We start from the raw sequence: 24,852 nt of genomic DNA on the forward strand, positions 1-24,852 counted from the left end.
AGCTCAGAAACAGGGCTATGACGCACATGCCACCGATCTGGACGTGCTATCCCCGGCAGACACAGTCAGGATCAAGATACCGGATGGTGGGTGGTCTGCTCCGGCTGTCATTGTTCGATAGGCCCCGCCCAGATCCTATGTCATACGTATGGCTGATGGCTCCATTGTGTGAAGGAATCGAAGGGTACTGCGAAAAGTTGCTTATCCACAACCACTTTCCCGTCCATTTCCACATGTCTAATTGCCACCTCCAGACACCTCGAACCACGAGGCCATCAGTCGTGCCTCCCACTCGCCTGTCAAGACACCGTCATTCCCTCCACCACCTCTCCGGCGGTCGACGAGGATCAGACGCAAGCCTCAGAAACTGGACGTATGAGCATTTGTTTTGTTTGTTCTGTTCTGTATTCCTCAGTCAGTCACATTAGACAGACACATTCACATGTATATACATCAAAAAAAGGGGGCGATGTCATGATATGCAAACAATGAACACTCAGAATAGGACACAACCAATGGGCAGTCAGGACACTCAGAGGTAACATCATCACAAGGAGGCATGACATAAACACTATAAAAGGGATGAGGCACTCACACCCTGCCTCTTTCCACAGACAGACATCTAGAGAGTTAGACAGGGTTGATCAGCAGCATCACATCCCAGCACGTGGCTTAGAGCAAGCTGGTACAGTTAGACTGAGTTACTGCAGTTAGATTAGCAGAGAATCGAACTAATTTGCGAACTGTGTTAATAGTTCAATAAACACGTTGAACTCATTTCAGAGTCTGGAGCATCCTTTAGTTAAGACTGCATCAAGTAGCAGCCTGCGTTATCCGAAGCAGCATAACACAATAGCTACCAAAGTGCATCACCTCACAGGTCTCCACATTGAACATCATCTGCCACCAATCTGCCCATTCCACCAACTTGTCTACGTCCTTTTGAAGTTCTTCATGGTCCTCTTAACAGTTTACAATATTTCCAAATTGTAGATCATCCACAAATTTTGAAATTGTTCCCCTGCTCACCAAGATCTAGATCCCTAATAGATATCAGGAAAAGCAGGGTCCCAATACCGACCCTTGGGGAACACCACCACAAACCTTCATCCAGCCCCTAAGACCATAAGACATAGGAGCAGAATTGGGCCACTCGGCCCATCGAGTCCACATTCAATCATGACTGATATTTTTCTCATTCCCATTCTCCTGCCTTCTCCCCATAACCCCTGATCCCCTTATTAATCAAGAATCTATCTATGTCTGTCCTAAATACACTCAGTGATTTGGCCTCCACAGCCTTCTGCGGTAAAGAGTCCCACAGATTCACCACCCTCTGGCTGAACAAATTCCTCCTCATCTCTGTTTTAAAGGATCGACCCTTTAGTCTGAGAGTGTGGCCCCTGCTTCTAGTTTTTCCTGCAAGTGGAAATATCCTCTCCACATCCACTCTGTCCATGCCTCGCAGTGTCCTGTAAGTTTCAGTAAGATCCCCCCCCAATCCTTCTAAACTCCAACGAGTACAGACCCAGAATCCTCAACGGTTCTTCATATGGCAAGCTCGTCATTCCAGAGATCATTCTTGTGAACCTCCTCTGGACCCTTTCCAAGGCCAGCACATCCTTCCTTAGATACTGGGCACAAAACTTCTCAATACTCCAAATTGAGTCTGACCAGAGCCTTATACAGTCTCAGAAGCACATCCCTGGTCTTGTATGCTCGCCCTCTCGACATGAATACTGTTATAGGCCAGGGTGTAGAGAACCCCACAGTGTATCATGGAGTTCACCTGACCCACAACTTTTAATAGATTGTGATATGGGGGAGTACAGGGCCCACTCTACAGGTATGGTACAGCAGAAATGGAAAAGTACTTTTTAAAGAAAAACAATGTTTATTCTATGAACTCAAGTTGACCTTTTTAAAACATACAGTGAACATCTTAGCAACCATCAATTCAAATACAACCCCCAAAGAATACAACACTAAGTAATCCTTAATTTCCTTTTAACATCCATAAGACTTAAAAAAACACCTTTTAACAGAAGCACCCCAGGTTTAACTTCACTACTGAGAACAGTTACCACGTTGAAATCAGCAAATGGACACTCATAAGCTTGCAGAGATTCACACATCCTGCTGTGATTTCAGCTTCTCCAAAACTAAAATGAAACCAAACCCACCCTGCAGCAAAAAGCCTAAAGCAAAAGTTAAAAGCTGACAGACAGCCCAGCTCCACCCACTCTCTGACATCACTGCAGTAATAAACCCCCATTTCTTAAAGGTACTCTCACTACAGATTTTTATGTACACACCCATTTATAAACACTCATTTCTTAAAGGTACTCTCACATGACAAAAACTAACATTGAATTTGCCTCCCTAACTGCCGACTGAACCTGAATGAAATGAAATGAAAATCGCTTATTGTCACAAGTAGGCTTCAAATGAAGTTACTGTGAAAAGCCCCAAGTCACCACATTCCGGTGCCTGTTCGGGGAGGCTGGTACGGGAACCTGCACGTTAATCTTAAGAGAATCGTGAACAAGGCCTCCCAAGTTCCTTTATGCTTCCGATTTCCTAAGCATTTCCCCATTTAGAAAATAGTCTATGCCGCCATTCCTCCTTCCAGAGTGCCTAACCTTCCACTTTTCCACATTGTATTTCATCTGCCACTTCATTGCCTATTCTCCTAGCCTTTCCAAATCCTTCTGTAGCCCCCTTGCTTCCTCAATACTACCTGTCCCTCTACAGATCTTTGTATCATGTGCAAACTTAACAACAGTGCCTTCAGTTCCTTCTTCTAGCTCATTAATGTATCGTGAAAAGTTGTGGTCCCAGCACAGACCCCTGAGGAACACCACTAGTCATTGGCTGCAATCTTTAAAAAGATGCCTTTATCCCCACTCTCTGCCTTTTGCCAGTCAGCCAATCCTCTATCCATGCTAGGATCTTACCCTTAACACCATGGGCTCTTAACTTATTTAACAGTCTCCGATGCGGCACATTGTCGAAGGCCTTCTGGAAATCTAAATAAATAACGTCCACTGGCTTTCCTTTGTCTAACTTCCTTGTTACCTCCTTAAAAGAACTCTTAACAGATTTGTCAGACATGTCCTCCCCTTGACAAAGCTGTGCTGACTCAGTCTTATTTTGTCATGCACTTCTAAATGGACTCTAAAATCTTGCCAATGACCAAAGTCAGGCTAACCGGCCTAAATTTCCTGTCTTCTGCCTCCCTCCCCTCTTAAACAGGGGTGTTACATTACCCTTCCTGCATCCAGTGATTCCTGAAAGATCACCACCAATGCCTCTACAATCTCCTCAGCTATCTCTTTTGGAATGCTGGGGCGTAGTCCATCCAGCCCAGGTGATTTATCGAATAGCTATCCATTGACCATCACTCTTACTTCCTATTATTCAGCCAATTTTCCATCCATATTGCTAATGTCCCTTTTATTCCATGAGTTACACCTTTTCTCACACGTCTGTCGTGTGGCACTGTGTCGAGTACTTTATGAAAGTTCATGTGCACCGCTCGACAACCATACTCTCATTCATTGACCCTTTCTGTTACCTCCTCAAAAAACTCCTGCAAGTTAGTTAAACACTATCTCCCCTTTGGAAATCCATGCTGGCTGTTCCTAATCAGCCGACATTTTTCCACATGACCACTAATTCTTGATGTACGATCAATTGCACGAAAGACTCAGATTGGTACAACTGTGGCTTTATTACACTCAGATGCGTGGCCTCCTACTGCAGCTGGCAAAATGGCTAATCAGGAGGAGGTCATGCATATTTATACGGCTGCTCGTGGGCGGAGCTAGCTGGCAGGGGCTACCGGCGAACCTGTAGTGCAGGTCCTACCGTACATCCCCTAATACAGGTGCACAGTGGTTCACCACAATTTTATCCTGAATAATTGTCTAGAAACCTGCCCATAAGATGACTGGTTTCTGATTGCTGGGATGATCCTCACAACCTTTTGAACACGTGTGTAACATTTGCAATTCTCCAGTCCTCTGACACCTCCCCTGAGTCTACCCAACACTTCCTCCTTATCAATTTTGAACCCTTCGAGGGACAGAGTTTCCTCGTCTGTCGTCATGTAAAGGCAGATGTAAAGTATTCATTTAATACCACAGCCATGCCCCTAATCTGCATCTGTAAATTCCCTTTTAGATCCTGAATTGACCCCATTTTGCCACCTTTTACAATCTAGCAATCAGCAAGAAGGCACGGAGCGTGGCGATTCTCTGTCAGCTCTCTCACACAGATGCTCTTCTTACATTTCCCATAATCTCTTTAAACTTAATTCTAACACGAACACTATCACTAACCTTTCTCTTTTATGTCTTCTTGCAGGCTCGACTTTCCTCAGAGGCCCGGGGAACAGACCTGATGACTCAACCCAACTCGACCAGGCAGGACTCCGAGGAGGACCCGACCCGGAAGTTGAAGAGGCCCAAACTGCAAGTATGACCCCGACCTGGTCCGGACCTGGCTCTCAGAGCGCCCGACCTGGCCTAGGAACTTCCGTCAGCCCCTGGACCACCCGATCCAGCAGCCGGAGCACTCAACCCGAGCCCTGACCATGAGACTCATCCTGACCCAACACACAGAGACCAACCCAGCGACCCGACCCAGAGAAGCCCGCCCAGCGACCTGACATACCGAAGGATGGAAGAAAGAGTCCACGAGGAAGCCCGGCCAGGCCTACTCCAAGGCCCCACTCCAGGAGTGCCTGGCCAGACTAAACGCTGGAGCAGAATGCAGGACCGGGCGCAAACTGACCCAGGAAGCCCCTGCCTGCGACCCAGACCCCCAAAACTGCGGAGACCCTGCGCGAGGACCCGAATGCGCCGCAAGGTAGACCCGTCCTCGCAGAACGCCGGAACCCGACCGGATCGCAAACATGCCCCCCCTGCAAACCCAAAATCGCAACCAGCGCCCGGGGCCCTGCCAGACGCAATCATCTACCTTCCACAAGGTCAGACTTCTCTCATCAGATCCTGGGTCCATCCAGACCGAGAAAGCGAGTGAAAAGCGGAGGTCTGCAGGTGAGACTGAAGCAACGCAGTTTCAAGACTCCTCTCCCCGGCAAACATCCAAGTGATCGAAAACAAGCTGGATAAGCTCACCACTAGACTACCTTTCAGAGGGAAGTGAGAGACTGCTGTGTGCTCTGTTTCACTGCCTCACCGGACTGTGCCATACAACCTGAAGGCTTCTCAATACACCGGCCGGATCACATGGTGTCATCAGGCAAAGCAAAGGGTGGAGGTGCTCAGAGGTAGCGACCTTAGCAACCTACTGCTCCCCAGACCTGACCGTGAAGTGCCGCCCGTACTACCTTCCATGTGAGTTCCCTTCAGCCATTATCACAGCGGTCTACATCCCAACCCAGGCAGAAGTGAAGAAGGCGCTGGACAAATTGTTCACAGTTATAAATAACAATGAAACAGAACACCCGGAGGCCTTGTTCATCGTGGCCGGGGACTTCAACCAGGCCAACCTCAAGTGTGCTGCCAAAATTCCACCAACACATTCCCTGTCCCACCAGGGGCGACAACACTCTCGACCACTGCTACACAAGAATCAAGGGCACCTACCGATTCTTACTCCGACTGCACTTTGAAAAATCATACTGTAAGATGGTGTTCCTTCTCCCGGCAAACAAGCAGAAACTTAAGCGGGAGAAGCCCGCTGAAGAAGTTAAGAAGGTCGTGCGGTGTTGGTCTGAGGCAACAGAAGAGCTCTGACGTGACTGCTTGGAGACATATTTAAGAACTCAGTGACCAACTTAAAAGAGTATGCCGCCACCATCACAGATAACAGCAAATGTGTGGACGACTGCCTGCCAAAGAACATAACGTAAGAACATAAGAACTAGGAGCAGGAGTAGGCCATCTGGCCCTACGAGCCTAGTCCGTCATTCAATGAGATCATGGCTGATCTTTTGTAGACTCAGCTCTAATTTCCCGCCCGAACACCATAACCCTTAATCCCTTTATTCTTCAAAAAACTATCTTTATCTTGAAAACATTTGATGAAGGAGCCTCAACTGCTTCACTGGGCAGGGAATTCCATAGATTCACAAGCCTTTGGGGTTGTACCAAATAAAGTAGTAAGCATGTTCCCCAATCGGAAACCATGGCTTATCCCGGAGATTGATTCCCTACTGAAGGCCAGGTCTGAGGCGTCCAAGTCAGGCGACCTGACCTATACAGAAAATCCAGGTACGACGTCCGCAAAGTCGTCAGTGATGCCAAGAGACAATATCAGACAAAGCTAGAGTCACAGAATAGCGTTACAGACTCTCGGTGGTTGTGGCAAGGTCTAAACAACATAATGGGCTAAGAAGCGAAGCCAAGCAGAATCTCCAGCAGCAGCGCACCCCTCCCTGATGAACTCAATGCATTCTATACTCAGTTCAAGCAGAAAACTATCAAACCACTGTCACCTGCCCCAACAGCCTCGGACACGCCCCTACCTACCTTCACAGCTTCCAAAGTCAGATCGGCCTTCTTGAAAATGAACCTTCGAAAGGCGACGGGTCCAGACGGGATCTCTGGTCGTGCACTCAGATTCTGTGCGGGCCAGCTGGCGAATGTGTTCACGGGACATCTTCAACCTCTCCGTACTCCGTTTTGACGTTCCCACCTGCTTCAAGAAGACCACCATCATACCGGTTCCAAAGAATAACCAGGCAACGTGCATCAATGATTATCATCCGGTGCCTTGACATTGATCATTATGAAGTGCTTTGAGAGGTTTGTCATGAGGCGCATCACCTCCATGCTCCCAGAATGCCTAGATCCACTGTAATTTGCATACTGCCTCAACTGATCCACAGCAGATGCCATCTCCCTGTCCCTACACTCATCCCTAGAGCATCTCCACAACAAGGACTGCAACTCCGCCTTCAACGCCATAAACGCAGCCAAGCTCATATCAAAGCTCCAACCTAGGATTTGGCTCCTCACTCTGCAACTGGATCCTCAACTTTCTAACCCACAGACCACAATCAGTATGAATAAACAACAACACCTCCTCCACGATAATCCCTAATACCTGGGCCCAGGAAGGCTGTGTACTTAGCCCCCTACTATACTCCCTGTACACACACAACTGTGTGGCAAAATTTGTCTCTAACTCTATCTACAAGTTTTCTGACGCCACGACCATACTGGGTCGGATTTCGAACAATGATGAATCAGAATACAGGAGGGAGAGGGAGAACCTACGGAGTGGCGTAACGACAACAATCTATCCCTCAATGCCAGCAAAAATAAAGAGCTGGTCATAGACTTCAGGAAGCAAAGTATTGTACTCACACCAGTCTGCATCAACGGGGCTGAGGTGGAGTTGGTTAACAGCTTCAAATTCCTAAGTGTGCACATCACCAAAAATCTGTCCTCGTCCACCCATGTCGACGTGACAACCACAAAAGCACAACAGCATCTATATTTCCTCAGGAGTAACCAACTTTTACAGGTGCACCATAGAAAGCATCCTATCTAGCTGCATCACAGCCTGGTATGGCAACTGCTCGGCCCAAGAACTTAAGGAACTACAGAGAGTCGTGGACACATCCCTTCCATCACACGAACCTGCCTCCCATCCATTGACTCTAACTATATCTCCCGCTGCCTAGGGAAAGCGGGCAGCATAATCAAAGACCCCTCCCACCCGGCTTACTCACTCTGCCAACATCTTCCATCGGGCAGGAGATACAAAAGTCTGAAAACAAGCATTGACAGATTCAAAACAGCTTCATCCCCGCTGTTACCAGACTCCGAAATGACCCTCTTATGATCTGATGGACTTATGGACTGATCTGATCTCTTTATACATCTTCTCTACTGAGTAGTACCACACTCCTGTATGGTTCACCCAATGCCTGTGTCTATGTATTTACATTGTGTATTTTATGTTTGCCCTATTATGTATTTTCTTTTCATGTACGGAATGATCTATCTGAGCCACGCGCAGAACAATATTTTTCACAGTAACTCGGTACATGTGACAATAAACCAATCCAATCGTACAGAAGACTTTGGGATTCCCCTTTATATTGGCTGCTTGTCTTTTCCCACAATCCCTCTTTCCTTTTCTAATGAGATCTTTCACCTCTTCTCGGAACCTTTTGTATTCCTCTGGATTCTCAACGAATTTTCCACCTGACACCTGTCGTAAGCACCCTTTTTCTTTGTAATTTTAATTTCTATTTCCTTTTCCATCCAGGGAACTCTGTATTTGTTTGCCCTATGTTACATTTTGAGCAGGACGTGTTGATATAAGCCGTTCTCTGATGTAATTGTTTTACTGGCATCTGTTAAGGGTTCTGAGCACATGCAAGCTTTGGGCAGGCTTTTTCAGCTTCCAAGAGGGTTACTTGGAAGCAAGACCTGTTTTACTACTGATCCTGTTTTCATATTTATTACTGTGGCAACTGTTTTGCTGTGCTACTGTTATTGTTAAGTGTGCAGGACGGAGGCAGGCTGGGGGGGTCAAGCGAGGTCGTTACGCCGCCTGGTCATTCGCAACTCATGGATGAAATTCATGAGGCACATCCAGGTGCTTCTAGAATGAAAAGTCTAGCCAGATCGTATGTTTGGTGGCCTCATATGGGTCTGGACTTTGAGAATAAGGTGAAATCCTGTTCGGCATGTCAGAGGAACCAGAAGATGGGGCCGCCAGCACCACTTCATCCTTGGGACTGGCCTGATAGGCCGTGGTCCAGACTGCATGTGGACTTTGCGGGATCTTTCATGGACCACATGTTTTTATTGTCAGAATGATTGAAACACATATCGTGAGCAATATTGCAGCTCCTGTGACAATTGAGAAGCTATGGCAAAATGTTTCAACTCATGGTCTCCCAGATTCGCCAATTTCAGATATGTTTACAAGAGAATTATTTCAAGAAAGCCCACAAAAGAATGGAATATGCCATGTGGGTACTGCACTATTTCATCCAGCTTCAAATGGTTTGGCAGAGCGAGCAGTTCAAACTCTGAAGCAGGGATTGAATAAAATGGCAGGTGATGCTGGCATGTGATTAGGGAACTTAAGGTGAAGGAACCCTTTGGGAGCAGTGACAACAATATGATAGAATTTACCCTGCAGTTTGAGAGGGAGAAGCTGGAATCAGATGTAACGGTATTACAATTAAATAAGGGTAACTACAAAGACATGAGGGAGGAGCTGGCCAGAGTTTTTTTTTTAAATTTAGATTACCCAATTATTTTTTCCAATTAAGGGGCAGTTTAGCGTGGCCAATCCACGTACTCTGCACATCTTTGGGTTGTGGGGGCGAAACCCACGCAGACACGGGGAGAATGTTCAAACTCCACACAGACAGTGACCCAGAGCTGGGATCGAACCTGGGACCTCAGCGCCGTGAGGCGGCTGTGCTAACCACTAGACCACCGTGCTGCCCTTGGAGCTGGCCAGAGTTGATTGGAAAAGGAGCCTAGCAGGGAAGACAGTGGAACAGCAATAGCAGGAGTTTTGGGGATTATTAGGGAGGCACAACAGAAATTCATCCAAGGAGGAGGAAACATGCTAACGAGAGGACAAGGCATCCATGACTGATGAGTCAAGGACAGCATTAAAGCCAAAGAAAAAGCATACAAAGTGGCGAGGATTAGTGGGAAGCCAGAAGATTGGGAAGCCTTTAAAAGCGAGCAGAGGACAATTAAAAAAGCAAAAAGGGGGGAGAAGATGAAGTATGAGCGCTAGCTAGTAATATAAAGGAATAGTTTTTTCAATATATAAAAGGTAAGAGAGAGGCAAAACTAGATATTGACCACTGGAAAATGTGGCTGGAGAAGACATAATAGGAAACAAAGAAATGGCAGATGAACAGAACAGTTACTTTGCATCAGTCTTCATGGTGGAAGACACCAGTGGGATGCCAGAGCTCCAGGAGAACCAGGGGGCAGAGGTGAGTGCAGTGACCATTACTAAGGAGAAGGTTCTGGGGAAACTGAAAGGTCTGAAAGTGGATAAATTGAAAGTGGATAAATAACCAGGACCAGATGGACTACACCCCAGGTTCCTGAAAGTGATAGCTCAGGAGATTGTGGAGGCATTGGTGATGATCTTTCAGGAATCACTGGAGGCAGGAAAGGTCCCAGAGGACTGGAAAATGGCCAAAGTAACACCCCTTTTTAAGAAGGGAGGGAGGCAGAAGATGGGAAACTATAGGCCGGTTAGCGGGACTTTGGTCATTGGTAAGTTTTTAGAGATAAAAGATTAAAGATAAGATCGCAGAGTACTTGGAAGTGCATGATAACATAGGACTGAGTCAGCACGGCTTCGTCAAGGGGAAGTCATGTTTGACAAATCCGCTTTCCCTAGATTTATTTAGATTTCCAGAAGGCCTTTGACAAGGTGCCGCATAGCAGACTGTTAAATAAGTGTTCAGGGTACGATCCTGGCATGGATAGAGGATCGGCTGACTGGCAGAAGCAAGAGAGTGGGGATAAAGAGGTCTTTTTTAGGATGGCAGCCGGTGACTAGTGGTGTGCCTCAGGGGTCTGTGCTGGGACCACAACTTTTCACAACATACATTAATGATCTGGAAGAAGGAACTGAAGGCACTGTTGCTAAGTTTGCAGATGATACAAAGATCTGTAAAGGGGCAGGTAGCATTGAGGAAGCAAGGGGGCTGCAGAAGGATTTGGAAAGGCTAAGGGAGTGGGTTAAGAAGTGGCAGATGGAATACAATATGGAAATGTGTTAGGTTATGCACTTTGGAAGGAGAAATGGAGGCAAAGACTATTTTCTAAATGGGAATATGCTTATGAAATCAGAAGCACAAAGGGACTTGGGAGACCTCGTTCACAATTCTCTTAAATTTAAGTGCAGGTTCAGTCGGCAATTAGGAAGGTAAATGCAGGGCAGCACGGTGGCCTAGTGGTTAGCACAACCGCCTCACGGCACTGAGGTCCCAGGTTCGATCCCGGCTCTGGGTCACTGTCCGTGTGGAGTTTGCACATTCTCCCCGTGTCTGCGTGGGTTTCGCCCCCACAACCCAAAAATGTGCAGAGTAGGTGGATTGGCCACGCTAAATTGCCCCTTAATAGAAAAAATAATTGGGTAATCTAAATTTAAAAAAAAAAGGAAGGTAAATGCAATGTTAGCATTCATGTCGAGAGGGCTAGAATACAAGACCAGGGATGTACTTCTGAGGCTATATAAGGCCATGGTCAGAGACCCCATTTGGAGTATTGGGAGCAGTTTTGAGCAGAAGGGCATGCAGGCCTTGGAAAGGGTCCAGCGGAGGTTCATAAAAATGATCCCTGGAATGAAGAGCTTGTCGTATGAGGAATGGTTGAGCACTCTGGATCTGTACTCGTTGGAGTTTAGCAGGATGAGGGGGCATAGAACATAGAACATAGAACATAGAACAGTACAGCACAGAACAGGCCCTTGATGTTGTGCCGAGCAATGATCACCCTACTCAAACCCACGTATCCACCCTATACCCGTAACCCAACAACACCCCCCCCCCCCTAACCTTACTTTTTAGGGCGCTACGGGCAATTTAGCATGGCCAATCCACCTAACCAGCACATCTTTGGACTGTGGGAGGAAACCGGAGCACCCGGAGGAAACCCACGCACACACGGGGAGGACGTGCAGACTCCGCACAGACAGTGACCCAGCCGGGAATCGAACCTGGGACCCTGGAGCTGTGAAGCATTTATGCTAACCACCATGCTACCGTGCTGCCCAAACCTGCGTGAAGAGTCAATGGATCCTCACCTCTGTGACACAGGCCAACCTCGCTGTCGGTGACTGCTCTCTCCTTGGACAACCCCACAATTTCCAGGGCCCATTCCTCACCGGTGGTGAGAAGTCAGATCTCTGGCATTCCAACGCCATCTTGGCCCTTTTCCGCTTATTATGTGCTATCGTCTCCTGAGGGGACATAGAGAGTGTCATGATATGCAAACATGCAGCAATGAACACATAGGACACGACCAATGAGCAGTCAGGACACTCGGGGTGGTACCTCACTATAAAAGGAATGAGGCACTCACACCCTGCCTCTTTCCACAGACCAACATCTACTGAGAGAGACAGGGTGTCTCCTCAGCATCACACCCCAGCACGTGGCTTAGAGCAAGGCTGGTTCAGTTAGACTGAGTTAATACATTTATATTAGCAGAGAGTCAAACTCATTGAGAACTGTGCTAATAGTTCAATAAAACACATTGAACTCACTTCAAAGTCTGGAGCATCTTTTACTCAAAACTGCATCAAGTGACAGCTTGTGTTATTCCAAATTGCATAGCACAACATGATACCAGGAATCTCTTCAAACTAGTTAGTTCAACTCAGCAAGATCCGTGACGACCAGCGAATGTATACCAGCACAATGAAAAGATTCCGGCTCCTCACCAGCTCAGGACCTTCGACAATCTCAGTGCCAACTGGCGGACATTCAAGCAGAAATTTCAGCTTTACGTCCAAGCATCAGACCTCAATGGTGCGTCTGATGCACGGAAGATAGCTCTTTTCCTCACCACAGCGTGTGATCACGCCTTGGAAATATTCAACTCCTTTCACTTCGCCAAAGACAAGACAAAGTTTCAGACCATCCTGGACAAGTTTGACAGCAAAATCTTGCAACTTGTGTGATATCACTGACTCCATGATCAGAGACCAAATCGTTTTTGGAGTTCACTCTGATCCTCTGAGAGAGCAGTTACTGAAGATCAAGCATATGACCCTGCCAGTCGCGATTGAAACATGCACAGTGCATGAGCACGCTAAAAATCGCTATTCCCAATACAAAACAGCAGAAAATGATAGACTAGCCTCCCACGAGGCGGAGAATGTGCAGGCCATCTCCCGGATGCAGTGCCTCAACATTGACAAAAGCGGCCATTTCGCCTGCTCTTCCCGGGGCCTGACACATGTGCGATGCGAACGGGATAATGAATCGACCGAAACCCACACTGCGCAGGTGCAGACGTCTGAGAACCGCACTGCGCATGTGCAACGATGCACGGAGTGTCAGGACGCCGACGTCATGACGTGTTCGAACTGTGGCACCGCCTATTTAAAGAAACACTGCCCTGCAAGAGGCAGATGCTGTTTAAACTGGAGGAAGCCAGCCCACTATGCAGCCCTGTGCAGATCTGCACCACCAGTGAGGAGTCAGCGGTCCCAATTCCGACGACGGCGCATCTGGAGTGTGCAACAATGCCGACAGGATTCTGATCCCGGCAGCCCGACGGATCCAGATGATGAATGCCTGGACAACGCCTACCATGTGGGCATTATTACAACGTGTGAATATGCCACATCAGACACATCGCACGTCCAATCCATCCTTGCTGTGGATTCAAAGGACGAATGGCGAGCAGTGATGAAGGCCAACCACTGCCCCAACCAGTCAAGCCTGACAAAGGTGCCTCTGCCAACCTCCTCTCACAGACAGACTTCAGGCGCATTAAGAAGCCCCCACGGCCCTTCCAGTTGCCTGCAAGCTCCTGGATTACAACGGGAATGCCATCACGGCACTGGGATCCTGCCATCTGCACGTATCTAACCGACACACACAAGTACAGTTACACTTTGAAATTGTTAAGCCGGAGAGGGCATCCATCCTAGGTGTGCATGCCTGCAAGCAGCTGAACCTCATTCCAAGGGTTTACACCACGCCATCCTCCCATGTGGATCTTCAGGCTGGGATCGACGACATCCTCACCCAGTATCCAGATGTGTTCAACGGGATGGACACACTGCTGTATCAATACAAGATTCTGTTACGACCTGATGCCAATCCAGTGGTCCACGCACCACAACGAGTCCCTGCTCCACTGAGAGAGCGCCTGAAGGCACAGCTCAAAGATCTTCAACAAAAAGGCATCGTATCCAAGGTCACCGAACCGACTGATTGGATCAGTTCGATGGTGTGCATAAAGAAGCCTTCGGGGGACCTGCGGGAACATTACCCCATCCCGAAGCAGGAGGAGCTCACGAGTGAGATGGCACACGTGCGCTTCTTTACCAAATTGGATGCATCACAGAGATTTTGGCAAATCTAGCTGGAAGAGTCCAGCAGAAGGCTCTGCACCTTCAACACGCCTTTTGGCAGGTACTGCTACAATCACATGCCATTTGGCATCGTCGTGGCATCGGAGCTATTCCATCGCATCATGGAGCAGATAATGGAAGGCATTGAAGGGGATGACATCATCATATGGTCCACGACCCCTGAAGAACATGTGTCCCGTCTCCAGAAGGCATTCCGCCGTGTACATGCCAACGGCCTAAAATTAAACAGGTCCAAATGTTGTTTTGGCACATCGACTCTCAAGGTCCAAAGCGACCAGGTCTCACAGCATTGTGTGCACCCGGACACAGACAAAATCAAGGCCATCGAGGCGATGAAGGTCCCTGAGGACAAAAAGGTGGTGCTCTTGGGTATGGTCAATTTTCTGGGCAAGTTCATTCCAAACATGGCCACACACATCACGGCCCTAAGCAACCTGGTGAAAAAGTCAACTGCCCTTGAGTGGAAGGCTGCATACCAGACAGAGTGGCTGGAGCTGAAAACCAAGCTCACCACTGCACCACTCCTGGCATTCTTCGACCCAGACTGGGAGACAAAGATATCCACAGATGCGAGTCAGGATGGCATCGGCACGGTGTTGCTTCAAGGAGATGACACATCAGCCTGGCCACCAGTAGCCTACACATCAAGGGCGATGACGCCCATTGAAACCAGTTACGCTCAGATTGAGAAGGAGAGCTTGGGTCTTCTCACCAGCATCCTCAAATTTCATGAATGTGTCTACGGCCTGCCGACATTCACTGTCGAGACAGATCATAGGCCTCTGATCCATATCATCCACAAGGACCTGAACGACATGATGCCTCAGTTGCAGAAAACTTAGGAGGTATGACTTCAACTTGGTGTACACACCTGGCAAGGAGCTCATCATCGCTGATACATTGTCCCGCTCCTTCACCTCGCCCAGTGAGCCGCTGGAGATCATCCAGCACATTGAATTGCAGGTGCAGCTGTGTGCTAGCACCCTCCCGGCGACAGATGAGAAGGTAGTTCTCATCCGTGATGAGACAGCCAAAGACCCCCTCTTGCAGCGCATCATCCACAACCTCACCAATGGCTGGCAGAAAGGGCAGTGCCCACAATTTTACAATGTGAAGGATAACCTGATGGTGATTGATGGTATCCTCCTCAAGCTGGACAGGATTGTCATTCCGCTCAGTCTCCAGAGCTTGGTGCTGCGCCAGATTCATGAGAGACACCTGGCCATCGAGAAGTGCAGATGCAGAGCCCGGCATGCTGTCTACCGGCCCGGCATCAGCCAGGACATCACGAACATGGTCCTGAACTATGCTACCTGTCAGCGGTTCCAGCCAGCGCAGAGCAAGGAGACGCACCAACAGCATGACCTAGTGACCTCTCGTCGTCCAAGGTTGGCATCAACCTCTTTCATACATACACTCTTCTGACATACACCCTGTTTTGGGGCTTGACCTGTCTGCCGGTGGATCCTGTACGCTATAAACATGTCCTCTTATTAAGCAGTATGGCTACCCCTCCCAGCTCTTGTCCCCACCCAGCCCTTCCTTACCCACTGTTGGTCCTTCTCCCTCAGTTGTGTCTCTTGGAGGAAGGTTATGTCGACTTTCATGCTTTTCAGGTGGGTGAAGACTCTGGATCTTCATTGCTTGACTGCTTTCACTGGGCCGCTAAGCCCCCTGACATTCCAGGTGACTATCCTGATGGGGGTTTCTGTCCCCCCCCCCTCCTGAAGGATCAACTATAGTTACCTTGTGAATACGCCCCTGCACTCCGGGGTTTCTCTTTGTTAGTGCACCACCCAAAATGGCCGTGGTCATTTTACTTACATGAGGCCAGGCCTCTGCACTCAGGGGTTTCCCTTTGTCCAGGATCTACCCAACATGGCCGCAACTGTCTGCACTCCGGGGTTTCCCGTTGTTTGTGGACCCTTCAATGTGGCTGCTTGTGGTGCCATCTTGTTCCCTGTTGCCATGTGTGGCCTATTGTAACCAGCCGAGAGCCCTCCCCCTCCCCTGTTCCTTTGTTCCCCTTTCTCTTTCCCCCCGCTTCTTTCCCCCATCTACCCCTCTGTTCCTTTTCTTGTGATATTTACCACCTCCCCACCCCTCCCCACCATCGCCAGATACACTCTCCCCAGTGGGAGATGCACGTGGTCACCCCGCCCTTATAACCTCCTGCCGTTAGCTTTGCCGCTATTGTGGTGGCCCCCTCCTAGAGTTGGTCTGAGCCTTTCCCACGCCCACCTTTTTTTTCCCTTTCCCCTCTTCCTCTTTCTCCCTTTATCCTGGGCCCCGCTGCCCCTGCCCCTGTGCGTTGGATTTCAGTTTCCGAATGAGGCAGTACAGTCCCGCACAAATTGTCTTTCTGTCCCTCAGGTGAAAACTGTACTTCTGTTTCTGCTGCTTTCCTAGCCTATTCTTTTGGATGAACTTTCCACTTCTGCAGGGGCTGTAAAATAGTGCTCCTTGCCCTGGAAGGTTACCCAAAGCCTGACTAGGTAGAGCATCCCAAACTTCACCCCATTTTTCAACAGGGCCACCGTTACTCTGTTGAACTCAGCCTGGAGTTTCGCCAGGTCTGCCCCAATGTCCTGATGTATTCATATCTGGTGTCCTTTCCAGTTGCAGGTTCCTGTCTGCCTGTTCCACCTCAGGATTCTCTCCCGATCTTGGTACCAGTGCATCTTTACACTTATTGCCCTTGGCTGTTCCTGGGTTTTAGCAGGAGCGACCTATGCTCCCCGTCTATCTCTGGCGTGCTAAGGAAACTGCCCCTTCCCACCAGGTTTCCCAGCATCTGGGCCACGTCTAGTTATGGCACAGTAGCACAGTGATCAGCACTGTTGCTTCACAGCGGCAGTGTCCCAGGTTTGATTCCCGGCTTGGGTCACTGTCTGTGCGTAGTCTGCACGTTTTTCCTGTGTCTGAGTGGGTTTCCTGCGGGTGCTCCGGTTTCCTCCCACAAGTCCCGAAAGACATATTTGTTAAGTAATTTGGACATTCTGAATTCTCTTGCAGTGTACCCGAACAGGCATTAGAGTGTGGCGACTAGGGGCTTTTCACCGTAACTTCATTGCAGTGTTAATGTAAGTCTACTTGTGATGCTAATAACGTTTATTATTATGTAGGCCGTGGGGTTCCTGCCTTCGGTTCCCTCCGGCAGTCCCACTATTCTGAGGTTCTGGTGCCTTGATCAGTTCTCTAGTCCTCCACCTTCCCTATAATGTTCCCCTGGGTCATCACCAATCTTGCTACTTGTGACAATAAAGATTATTATTACTTCTGCCTCTAGGGTGACAATTCAGGTGTTCTGGTCCGTGGAGGTCTTTTCAAACTTCCTGATCGTGCAACCTTGGGCCTTTAGTTATCTCTCCGCTTTGTCGAGGGCCCACTTGCAGAACCATTTCCAAGGAAGGGAAAATTAGGACCAGACAGACAGCAGCCCCTGCAGCCTTTCGCCCGGCAGGCTATTGTAGTTGTTGCCACAGCTCAGAGCCAGAGAGGAGAAATAGAAACCCAAAACCAACCATGTACTGCACTGTATCGTTCTATGTTCTATTAAGCATATGGATGATAAGGGCATAGTGTAGGTTAGATGGCCTTTAGTTTTTTCCATGTCGGTGCAACATTGAGGGCCGAAGGGCCTGTACTGCGCTGTATCGTTCTATGTTCTATAATCTTGGAGAAGGACACGTAGGCCGGGGTACATGAGAATGTAAACCCTAGAAGCCCCACCTACCTCCAACAAGGAACAACTAAATTGTGTAGTGATGGTTAAATCAAAACCCATTAAATTAACCATAAGATTGAATGGACGTCCCACATTAATGGAAGTCGACACGGGAGCAGCCGTGTCTGTGATAGGGGAAACAGTATTTAATAAAATTCGCACTGGACTCAAACCCTTATCCCTAACCAGGACCTCGGCAAACCTGAGGACATACACAGGGGAACCACTGAGAGTGTTGAGCACAACACATGTAACTGTGGCTTATGGAGAGCAACTGATTAGGCTGCCTTTAATGGTAGTGAAAGGTGTGGGGCCAAGCTTATTGGGACGGAACTGGCTAAAAAAAATCCAGCTGGATTGGGTAAACATTTTCCAGCTGGAAAATGGCTCCTGTGCAGATGCCCAGAGGTTTGCCACGAAGGGCTCGGAACAATAAAGGGAGCAAAGGTGACATTTCACATAGATCCAGAGGCAGTTCCAAAATTCTACAAGGCTCGACCGGTACCCTTCGTGTTAAGGCAGAAAGTTGATACAGAAATCAAAAAATTGGAGCGGAAAGGAATAATAAAACCGGTCCAGTTTGCAGGATGGGCGGCACCCGTGGTGCCTGTCTTTAAGCCAGATGGCTCGGTCCGCCTTTGTGGCAATTTCAAATAAATGATTGATCACTACTCACAACTGGACAAATACCCAATTTTCCGGATTGAGGATTTATATGCAAAGCTGGCTGGAGGATTCTTATTCTCAAAGCTGGATATGAGCCACACATATCTACAGCTGAAGCTGGACGAAGATTCAAAAATTCTCAATGATAAACATCCTGAAGGGCCTTTTTCAGTACACAAGATTACCCTTCGGGCTATCGTCAGCTTGTGCAATATTCCAGAGGGCAATGGAGTGTTGCTCTTTTACCTGAATCAGATGTTAGTATGTTTCGTGTTTTTAGCAAATGATCACACAACCAGTATATTAGTTCAATTATAATTTATTATTAGACACAGGCTTTGTCCCATGCATAATAATCTACACGCGACTACTTATTAAACTACACCTAACAACTAAAATGACTGTTACTTAACTTTTAAGTGACCAGCTCTGTGCAAGGCAGACAAGGCCTTTATCTGGATCCGAATGTGTGTCGGCTGGAATTCTTCAGGTTCATCTTGGCTGCGGCTCGTCCTTCAGGCAGCGATTGCGGGTCCTTGAACTTGGCTGGTCGAGGGCTGCAGTTGGTAGGGGCAGAGGCCGGTCCCAAAAAAGGCCGAATACTGGTTGCGCAGTTCTTCTTATCCTCTTATCTTTCACGGCCTTTTGGGTAGTCCCAACTAGGGACCCAATGGTTCAATAGGGTTTTGATCACCCTAATCGTTTCTGGCCAATCAGGGACGGGTACCTCGCTGGCGTGAGCGGGTCCCAGCTGTTATTGTCCAAGGCACGTATGCACTTCCAAATAGGGTAAATAGGAGCCCCCAGGTCTGCTGCTGTTGCGACATTTCAGTCTGTGTCCCATTGTCCTGGGGAAATCGGTGATTGACCTTTAGCAAATGTGAGTTTCTGTTGTGTCTGGTTTCCCTTTGCACAATACACAGGGACTGTGTACTGTCTGTGTCCCAACCTGACCATAATTCCCATTATCCTTTGCGGGCGGCTATTTTAGATGGCCACATTTCCATCCTCTTGATCCTGAACGGGAAGCGTGGTGGATCACAGACTGGAGCCCATATCTGCCCTATTTTCCCCAGTCACCTGTCGGTCAATTTGGGTCCTACTCTACTCTATCCTAAACACATTGCACAGTTTTACCTAACTAATTCCATTCATCAAAGTTAAATCATTAATACCTACAAATTGCATCGTTAAATTGAATTCATTTACAGACCATTCATTTCTAAGCTAACCTGCTTTCATGCTGCTTGCTCATACATTTGAAGAACTTATTTACAACACAAAAATTTTAAACCAGTAGCATTCTACTTCATTCAATCTATCTTAACAGCAACATAAAGGCACAAATGGCTTATTTCAGCAGTGGTTGTTTACATTTGTTCACACATTCATTTATGAGGTATACATTCTCAGGGTACCTTCTCATTGAATTCCAAAATGGGGACCGTGTATATCTGTGGATGGGAGGCTTTTGCCTTCCATTTGCGGAGCTGGCATGTTTGGACGACAATATATATTACCGCAATCAGGAGGAGGGCCTCGACTATGTAGGAGAGGGGATTCCAATTTGCAATGTCGTCCCACCAGGTGGGGGTTTTGGTGTCATTTTCTAACAGTTGTTGGGTGGTATCCCGACTGATGGTGGTTTTGGTTCGTCGGGTGGTAGTGTTTGGGTCTGGCTTGTGGCCTATCCTAATTCTGTGCAAGACCAAGTTACCTTTAGTGAGTATCCTGGGGCAATTTTCTCCAATTCCCAATCCTTTCCCTGGGCTTTTCCTTAAACATTCAATTTTGAGCCACCCTTCATTACCAACCCCCTTTTCCGGTTGTGCTGATGTAGCATCCAGATGTGTTTCCCGTTGGGCCTTTTGTACAGTGTCCTTTGATTATTACAGCCAAATAGCCATCCTCACATTCCCCTGCACCAAGTGGTGAAAACCATAGGTACCCTGAGTGTAATGGTAACGGTTTACATTGTCTTGTATATTTGGGTCATCCGGTAAGTTGAGTCCAGTGGCGCCGATCATAAGGTTTACTATGAAGAGCCTTCCCGGATACATTCTGTAGTTTTGTCTTTCATCCGTGTATTCCTAGGGGGTCAAGCATAGTATGGTGTTATTGCCCTTGTTTAACATCTGCATTTATTTCTCTCTCTCCCTTGCTCCAATTACCCGTTATAATTGAGTGTCACCATGTGTAACTCCCCCAGTTTTTGTTTTAAATAAGTTTAGGAGAGAGAGCAGAAATTTAAAGTATAGTGCTGAAAAACAAGTGTGTTTTTCTCTCAGCTTGTCTGGCTGATGCGTGGAGTGGGCGGAGACTTTCTCTGACCAATCTCCATCTTATTCACAACCATGGGTGGTTGAGGCTTTGGCTTGACCAGCCGAATTTTAGGGCAGTTAGTTTTATAAAATTTTGGCCCAGGAGCACAGAGGAATTCAATGTTTAGCAGCAGTGATCAACAACTGTTGTGTGTTTAAGTGTAAATAGCATGTGGGGCCGACCCAAAGGCGTCTAGAAAATAAAGAGTTGAAGAGATAAGGGTTCAGAGTGTTAGATGTTGTGGAAATACATTTGTCATCCCGCAGCCAACCTGAAGGTAGAGAGTCAGGGTTGAAACGAAGGTTTAAGACCTGCCCAGGTCAAGGTAGTGGGCTGAAAACCATTGCAGAGAGTTTGGAGGTGCCATGAGGTGCGTATGGGCTGCGATGGGTGACGAATGTGTGGGATCCCGGGGTAGGGTGGGGGAAATGCCGTTTCTCCACTACCCGAGCTTTATGTGACCAGTTTTGGAGTCCTCAGGCAGGGAGGGGATGAGTGCCATGTCTCCCTACCTGAGTGACCATGACGAACGGGAAGAGTGTGTGTTCATGTGGGTGGGATTCTGTGTAGAATGTCAATTTGGAGTTGTACTACATTGCGGGTGGCAATTCGGCGGTGTATTGCTGTGAACTCAATTCGGCGTCTTGCCGTATTGAACCTTGAACTCTGCGGTATACTTATACGATCCGTAAGGCGGCAAGGTGGTCGTGGACTACTGCATTGGCTGATCGGCTTTCAGAAATGAAGAGGCGATGTAAAATTGTAAGCGTGTGATGCGTTGTGTGAGACATAAGTTAAAACCATTGTGTAAAGAAAAAGACCGAGGAAGAAGAAGACGGGCAGGCTCCATCAGAAATTGGACACCTTAATTCTGAGTAGGTGTCCGCTTGTCATCACCTGGACACCTCAAATATCTGCTCAGAACAGTGGATGCCTCAGCTATTCTGTTAAATTCCCCAAATGAGGCTCATCCCTTGAATCATCCACCTCTCCTAGCCGCCAGATACGCATCTGCAGGTCCATGACTGTAGGCATGCTGTGTGCCGCGTGGCCCTGTGAATTGTCTGATCCGTCATTGCGCACTAGTCTGCAAATGGGGTCACGGTGCCATAGTGGAGAGTTGAGGCTGTGGCATGACGAAGGGTAGTCGTGATCTGGGGTCACGGAAGTGGAAATGATGCTGTTAGGGGAGTGCGGATAAATTGGTGGTGGGCGCCAGGCAGGCTTGGGGCCTAAATTAAACAAAGCGTTGGTGTGGGGAGAGTCAAGCCAATAATTTGTCTCAAGTGGGGCAGGTGGATCAGTGTCCTGTAAGGGGTCACGAATGTTGCGGGGGTCGCTGTCTTCAGAGAGATTGAGCAAGTCGTCAGGGTTACTGTTAAGGTCAATGAGGTCATCATCTGAGTCAAGTTCAAGTATGAAGGCAGCCTGTGGGGGCAGACCTATGGGTAGAGTGTCATCATGAGGGAAGAGTGGTTGGTCGGTGGATGGGACGTCGTCCTCTCCTATGGCCAAGTTGACGTGGTGGGCTCCATACGTTTTGAGTTGACTGATGTGGAACCAACCAGTCTTGCCGTTAGGGTACGCTATCTTGTAAATGGATGGGATAACCTTGTCTGAAATGACGAAGGGGCCTGCGAATTTAGGGGATAGGAAGGGGCTTAGGTTGTGCAATGAGATCATAACTTGCTGGCCGGCTGTGTATTCTATGGGGTGGACCTTTTTGTCAAAGTAGGCTTTACCCTGCCTTTTCCTAGTGCCTAGACAGACGGCAGCAGCCAGTTGTGCCGCTTTAATGTTCTCTGTGACCTGTTGCACTGCTTTTTCGTGGGTGAGGGCAGTTACTGCGGGATTGGCCAAATCAAGTCCTAGTAAATCCTGAATTCCTTTCATGGCTCTGCCAGTCATAAGTATGTGTGTGAGTGTGTGTGTGTGTGTGTGGGGGGGGGGGGGGGGGGGGGGGGGGGGGGGGGGAGAGACTGTGGAGCTGGAAATAGTGTTCCTAATGATCACGAGGAAGTACTGCGTCCCAAGTGGTGTTGTTTTGCTGCACCGTTTTCCTAATAATTAACTTTAAAGTGCATTTAAAGTGCGATTCACGCGCTCGACGATGCCACTGGATTGGGGGCAGTACGCTATATGAAAATTTTGTTTCATTCCAAAGATAGCCATTATGTTTTGCATTACCCTGCCGGTGAAGTGTGTGCCTTGGTCGAGCTCAGTGCTGCGTGGAAGATCCCAGCGCGTGAATATTTGAAAGGTCAGAATTTCAGCTGCAGCTTTTGCTGTGTTGGAACACGTGGGAAAGGCTTCGACCCGTTTAGTAAATGTGTCGATAACAACCAGAACATATTTGAAACCATTTCTGCAGGGGGGGTGGGGACCAATGCAATCGATTTGCAGGTTTGTCCAGGGACCTTCTACAGGTTGGGTGTGTTTTAATTGTCCTTTCTTTGCATAACGATCGGGATTGTTCTGGGCGCAAATGAGGCCGTTGTCAACATAATGGGTGACGTCGCTCCTCAATTCAGGCCACCAGCACTAAGTTTTTAAATGGCCGATGGTTGTGTCTATTCCCTGATGTCCATGTCCATCATGGAACTGGTATATTAGCTGATTCCTGTCCTGGGTGGGGATCACATAAACTCCTGCCTTTAGAACTATGCCATCCTGTAGAGTGAGTGTGTCCTTCCATTTATCATAAGGGGCTGGGTAGGTGCCGTTTAAATCCTGTTTGAGGGATTTGTCTGCGGCCTGGGCATGGGGTAGATCTCTGATATTGGTTTGGGATACCTGGATTGCATGCATTTGCTCACCGTCGGGTGTCTGCCAGAAGTGACCATAGCGGGCTCCAGCTTTAGCTAAGGCATCTGCCTCGGGGTTACCGGGTGGGGAGGTGCGGTGATGGCTTTTCACTTTAATTATGCTGTATATGCGGCCGGTGGCTTCTTCAAGGATGTGTTTCAGTAATGGGGCTGAGGGTAGGGGTTTTCTGTCGGCGGACACAAAACTCCCATAAGGGGAGGAATTCAGTCAAACTATTGCTGTCTGAGTGTATGTCCGCAGGCATTGGGAACGACTCCGGGGGGGCGACTACATAAGCTATGGCTGGGAGTTCTGCTGCTTGGGCTCCTAGTCCTGGCAATTTTAAAGCTACTTCTTCCAGCGAACGTCCCTGTGGATCTTCCATATATATATACCGCATCAAGTTATCCTAACACTATCTTCAATAGTGGAGGAGCCATCCCCATAGATTTTAAATGTGTCCCCTGAGTGTATGGAGTCTGGTTTCTCACTGCCTGCTCGTGGCTGTAGTGACTTGGGAATAAAGGGTCCTGTGCGGTGTTTGGCTGTAATGGTCTGGCACTCAGGTGGGGTTCCTGCGTATTGTAAGTTATCTGCCAAAATGTGGGGACCTTGGTGCGCTTTACAGAGATGTCCCTGTCTTGCAGTAGTAGTGTCCAGCACGCTGCTCTGACCTGGCTAACTGAACCTTCCTTAAATCTACCATCTAACAAAAGCTGAGTGGGGGGGTACTCGGTGTGAATGGTGACCGGGTTGAGGCCCACGATGTATGCGAAATATTGAACTCCCCAAAAGACACCAAGCAGGTGCCGTTCACAGCCAGAAAATCCTTGTTCTACGGGGTCTAAAACTCTAGAAGCCCAGGCTACTGGTCCTAATCTGTCATGTCGTTCTTGTAGGAGTAGTGCTGAGAGGGTTTGCTCCGTGGCTGCCACTTTGATGGCATATGGCAAGTCAGGGTCCGGGACTTGTAAAGCTGTTGCTAAGGTGCTCTGTCCCTGCTGTCCTGAAGGTACACATAAATCCATTTTGAACCAAAAGTAGCACCTTTAATCTTTCTGTCTCTCACTGGCACTTGGTGTGGTCAGCGGTACTTTGCCTTTGCTCCTTAATGGACAGGTGGAGTGCTTTTAAAGCTGCCTACAAATTGGCACATTTAGTTTCTAGCTGACTGACCTTTTGTTCGGTCTCCTCCCTTACCAAGATAGCATGTTGTGTGTCCTAGTCGGCTTTGTCGTACTGGGTCG

At 48.2% G+C, this 24,852-nt stretch overlaps 1 protein-coding gene across 1 annotated transcript in view; it reads left to right on the forward strand.

Moving 5' to 3' along the window:
• LOC119974254 overlaps window positions 1-8,306 on the forward strand; it is a 32,010-nt gene extending 23,704 nt beyond the window's left edge. The window contains exons 5-6 of the mRNA XM_038813023.1: window positions 4,369-4,479; window positions 8,251-8,306. Of these exons, the coding sequence (XP_038668951.1) occupies window positions 4,369-4,479; window positions 8,251-8,306 (167 nt within the window). The remainder of the gene's footprint in view (window positions 1-4,368; window positions 4,480-8,250) is intronic.
• Window positions 8,307-24,852: the final 16,546 nt, after the last annotated feature.

This window comes from Scyliorhinus canicula, chromosome 12, assembly GCF_902713615.1.
Source record: "Scyliorhinus canicula chromosome 12, sScyCan1.1, whole genome shotgun sequence".
NCBI lineage: Eukaryota > Metazoa > Chordata > Chondrichthyes > Carcharhiniformes > Scyliorhinidae > Scyliorhinus > Scyliorhinus canicula.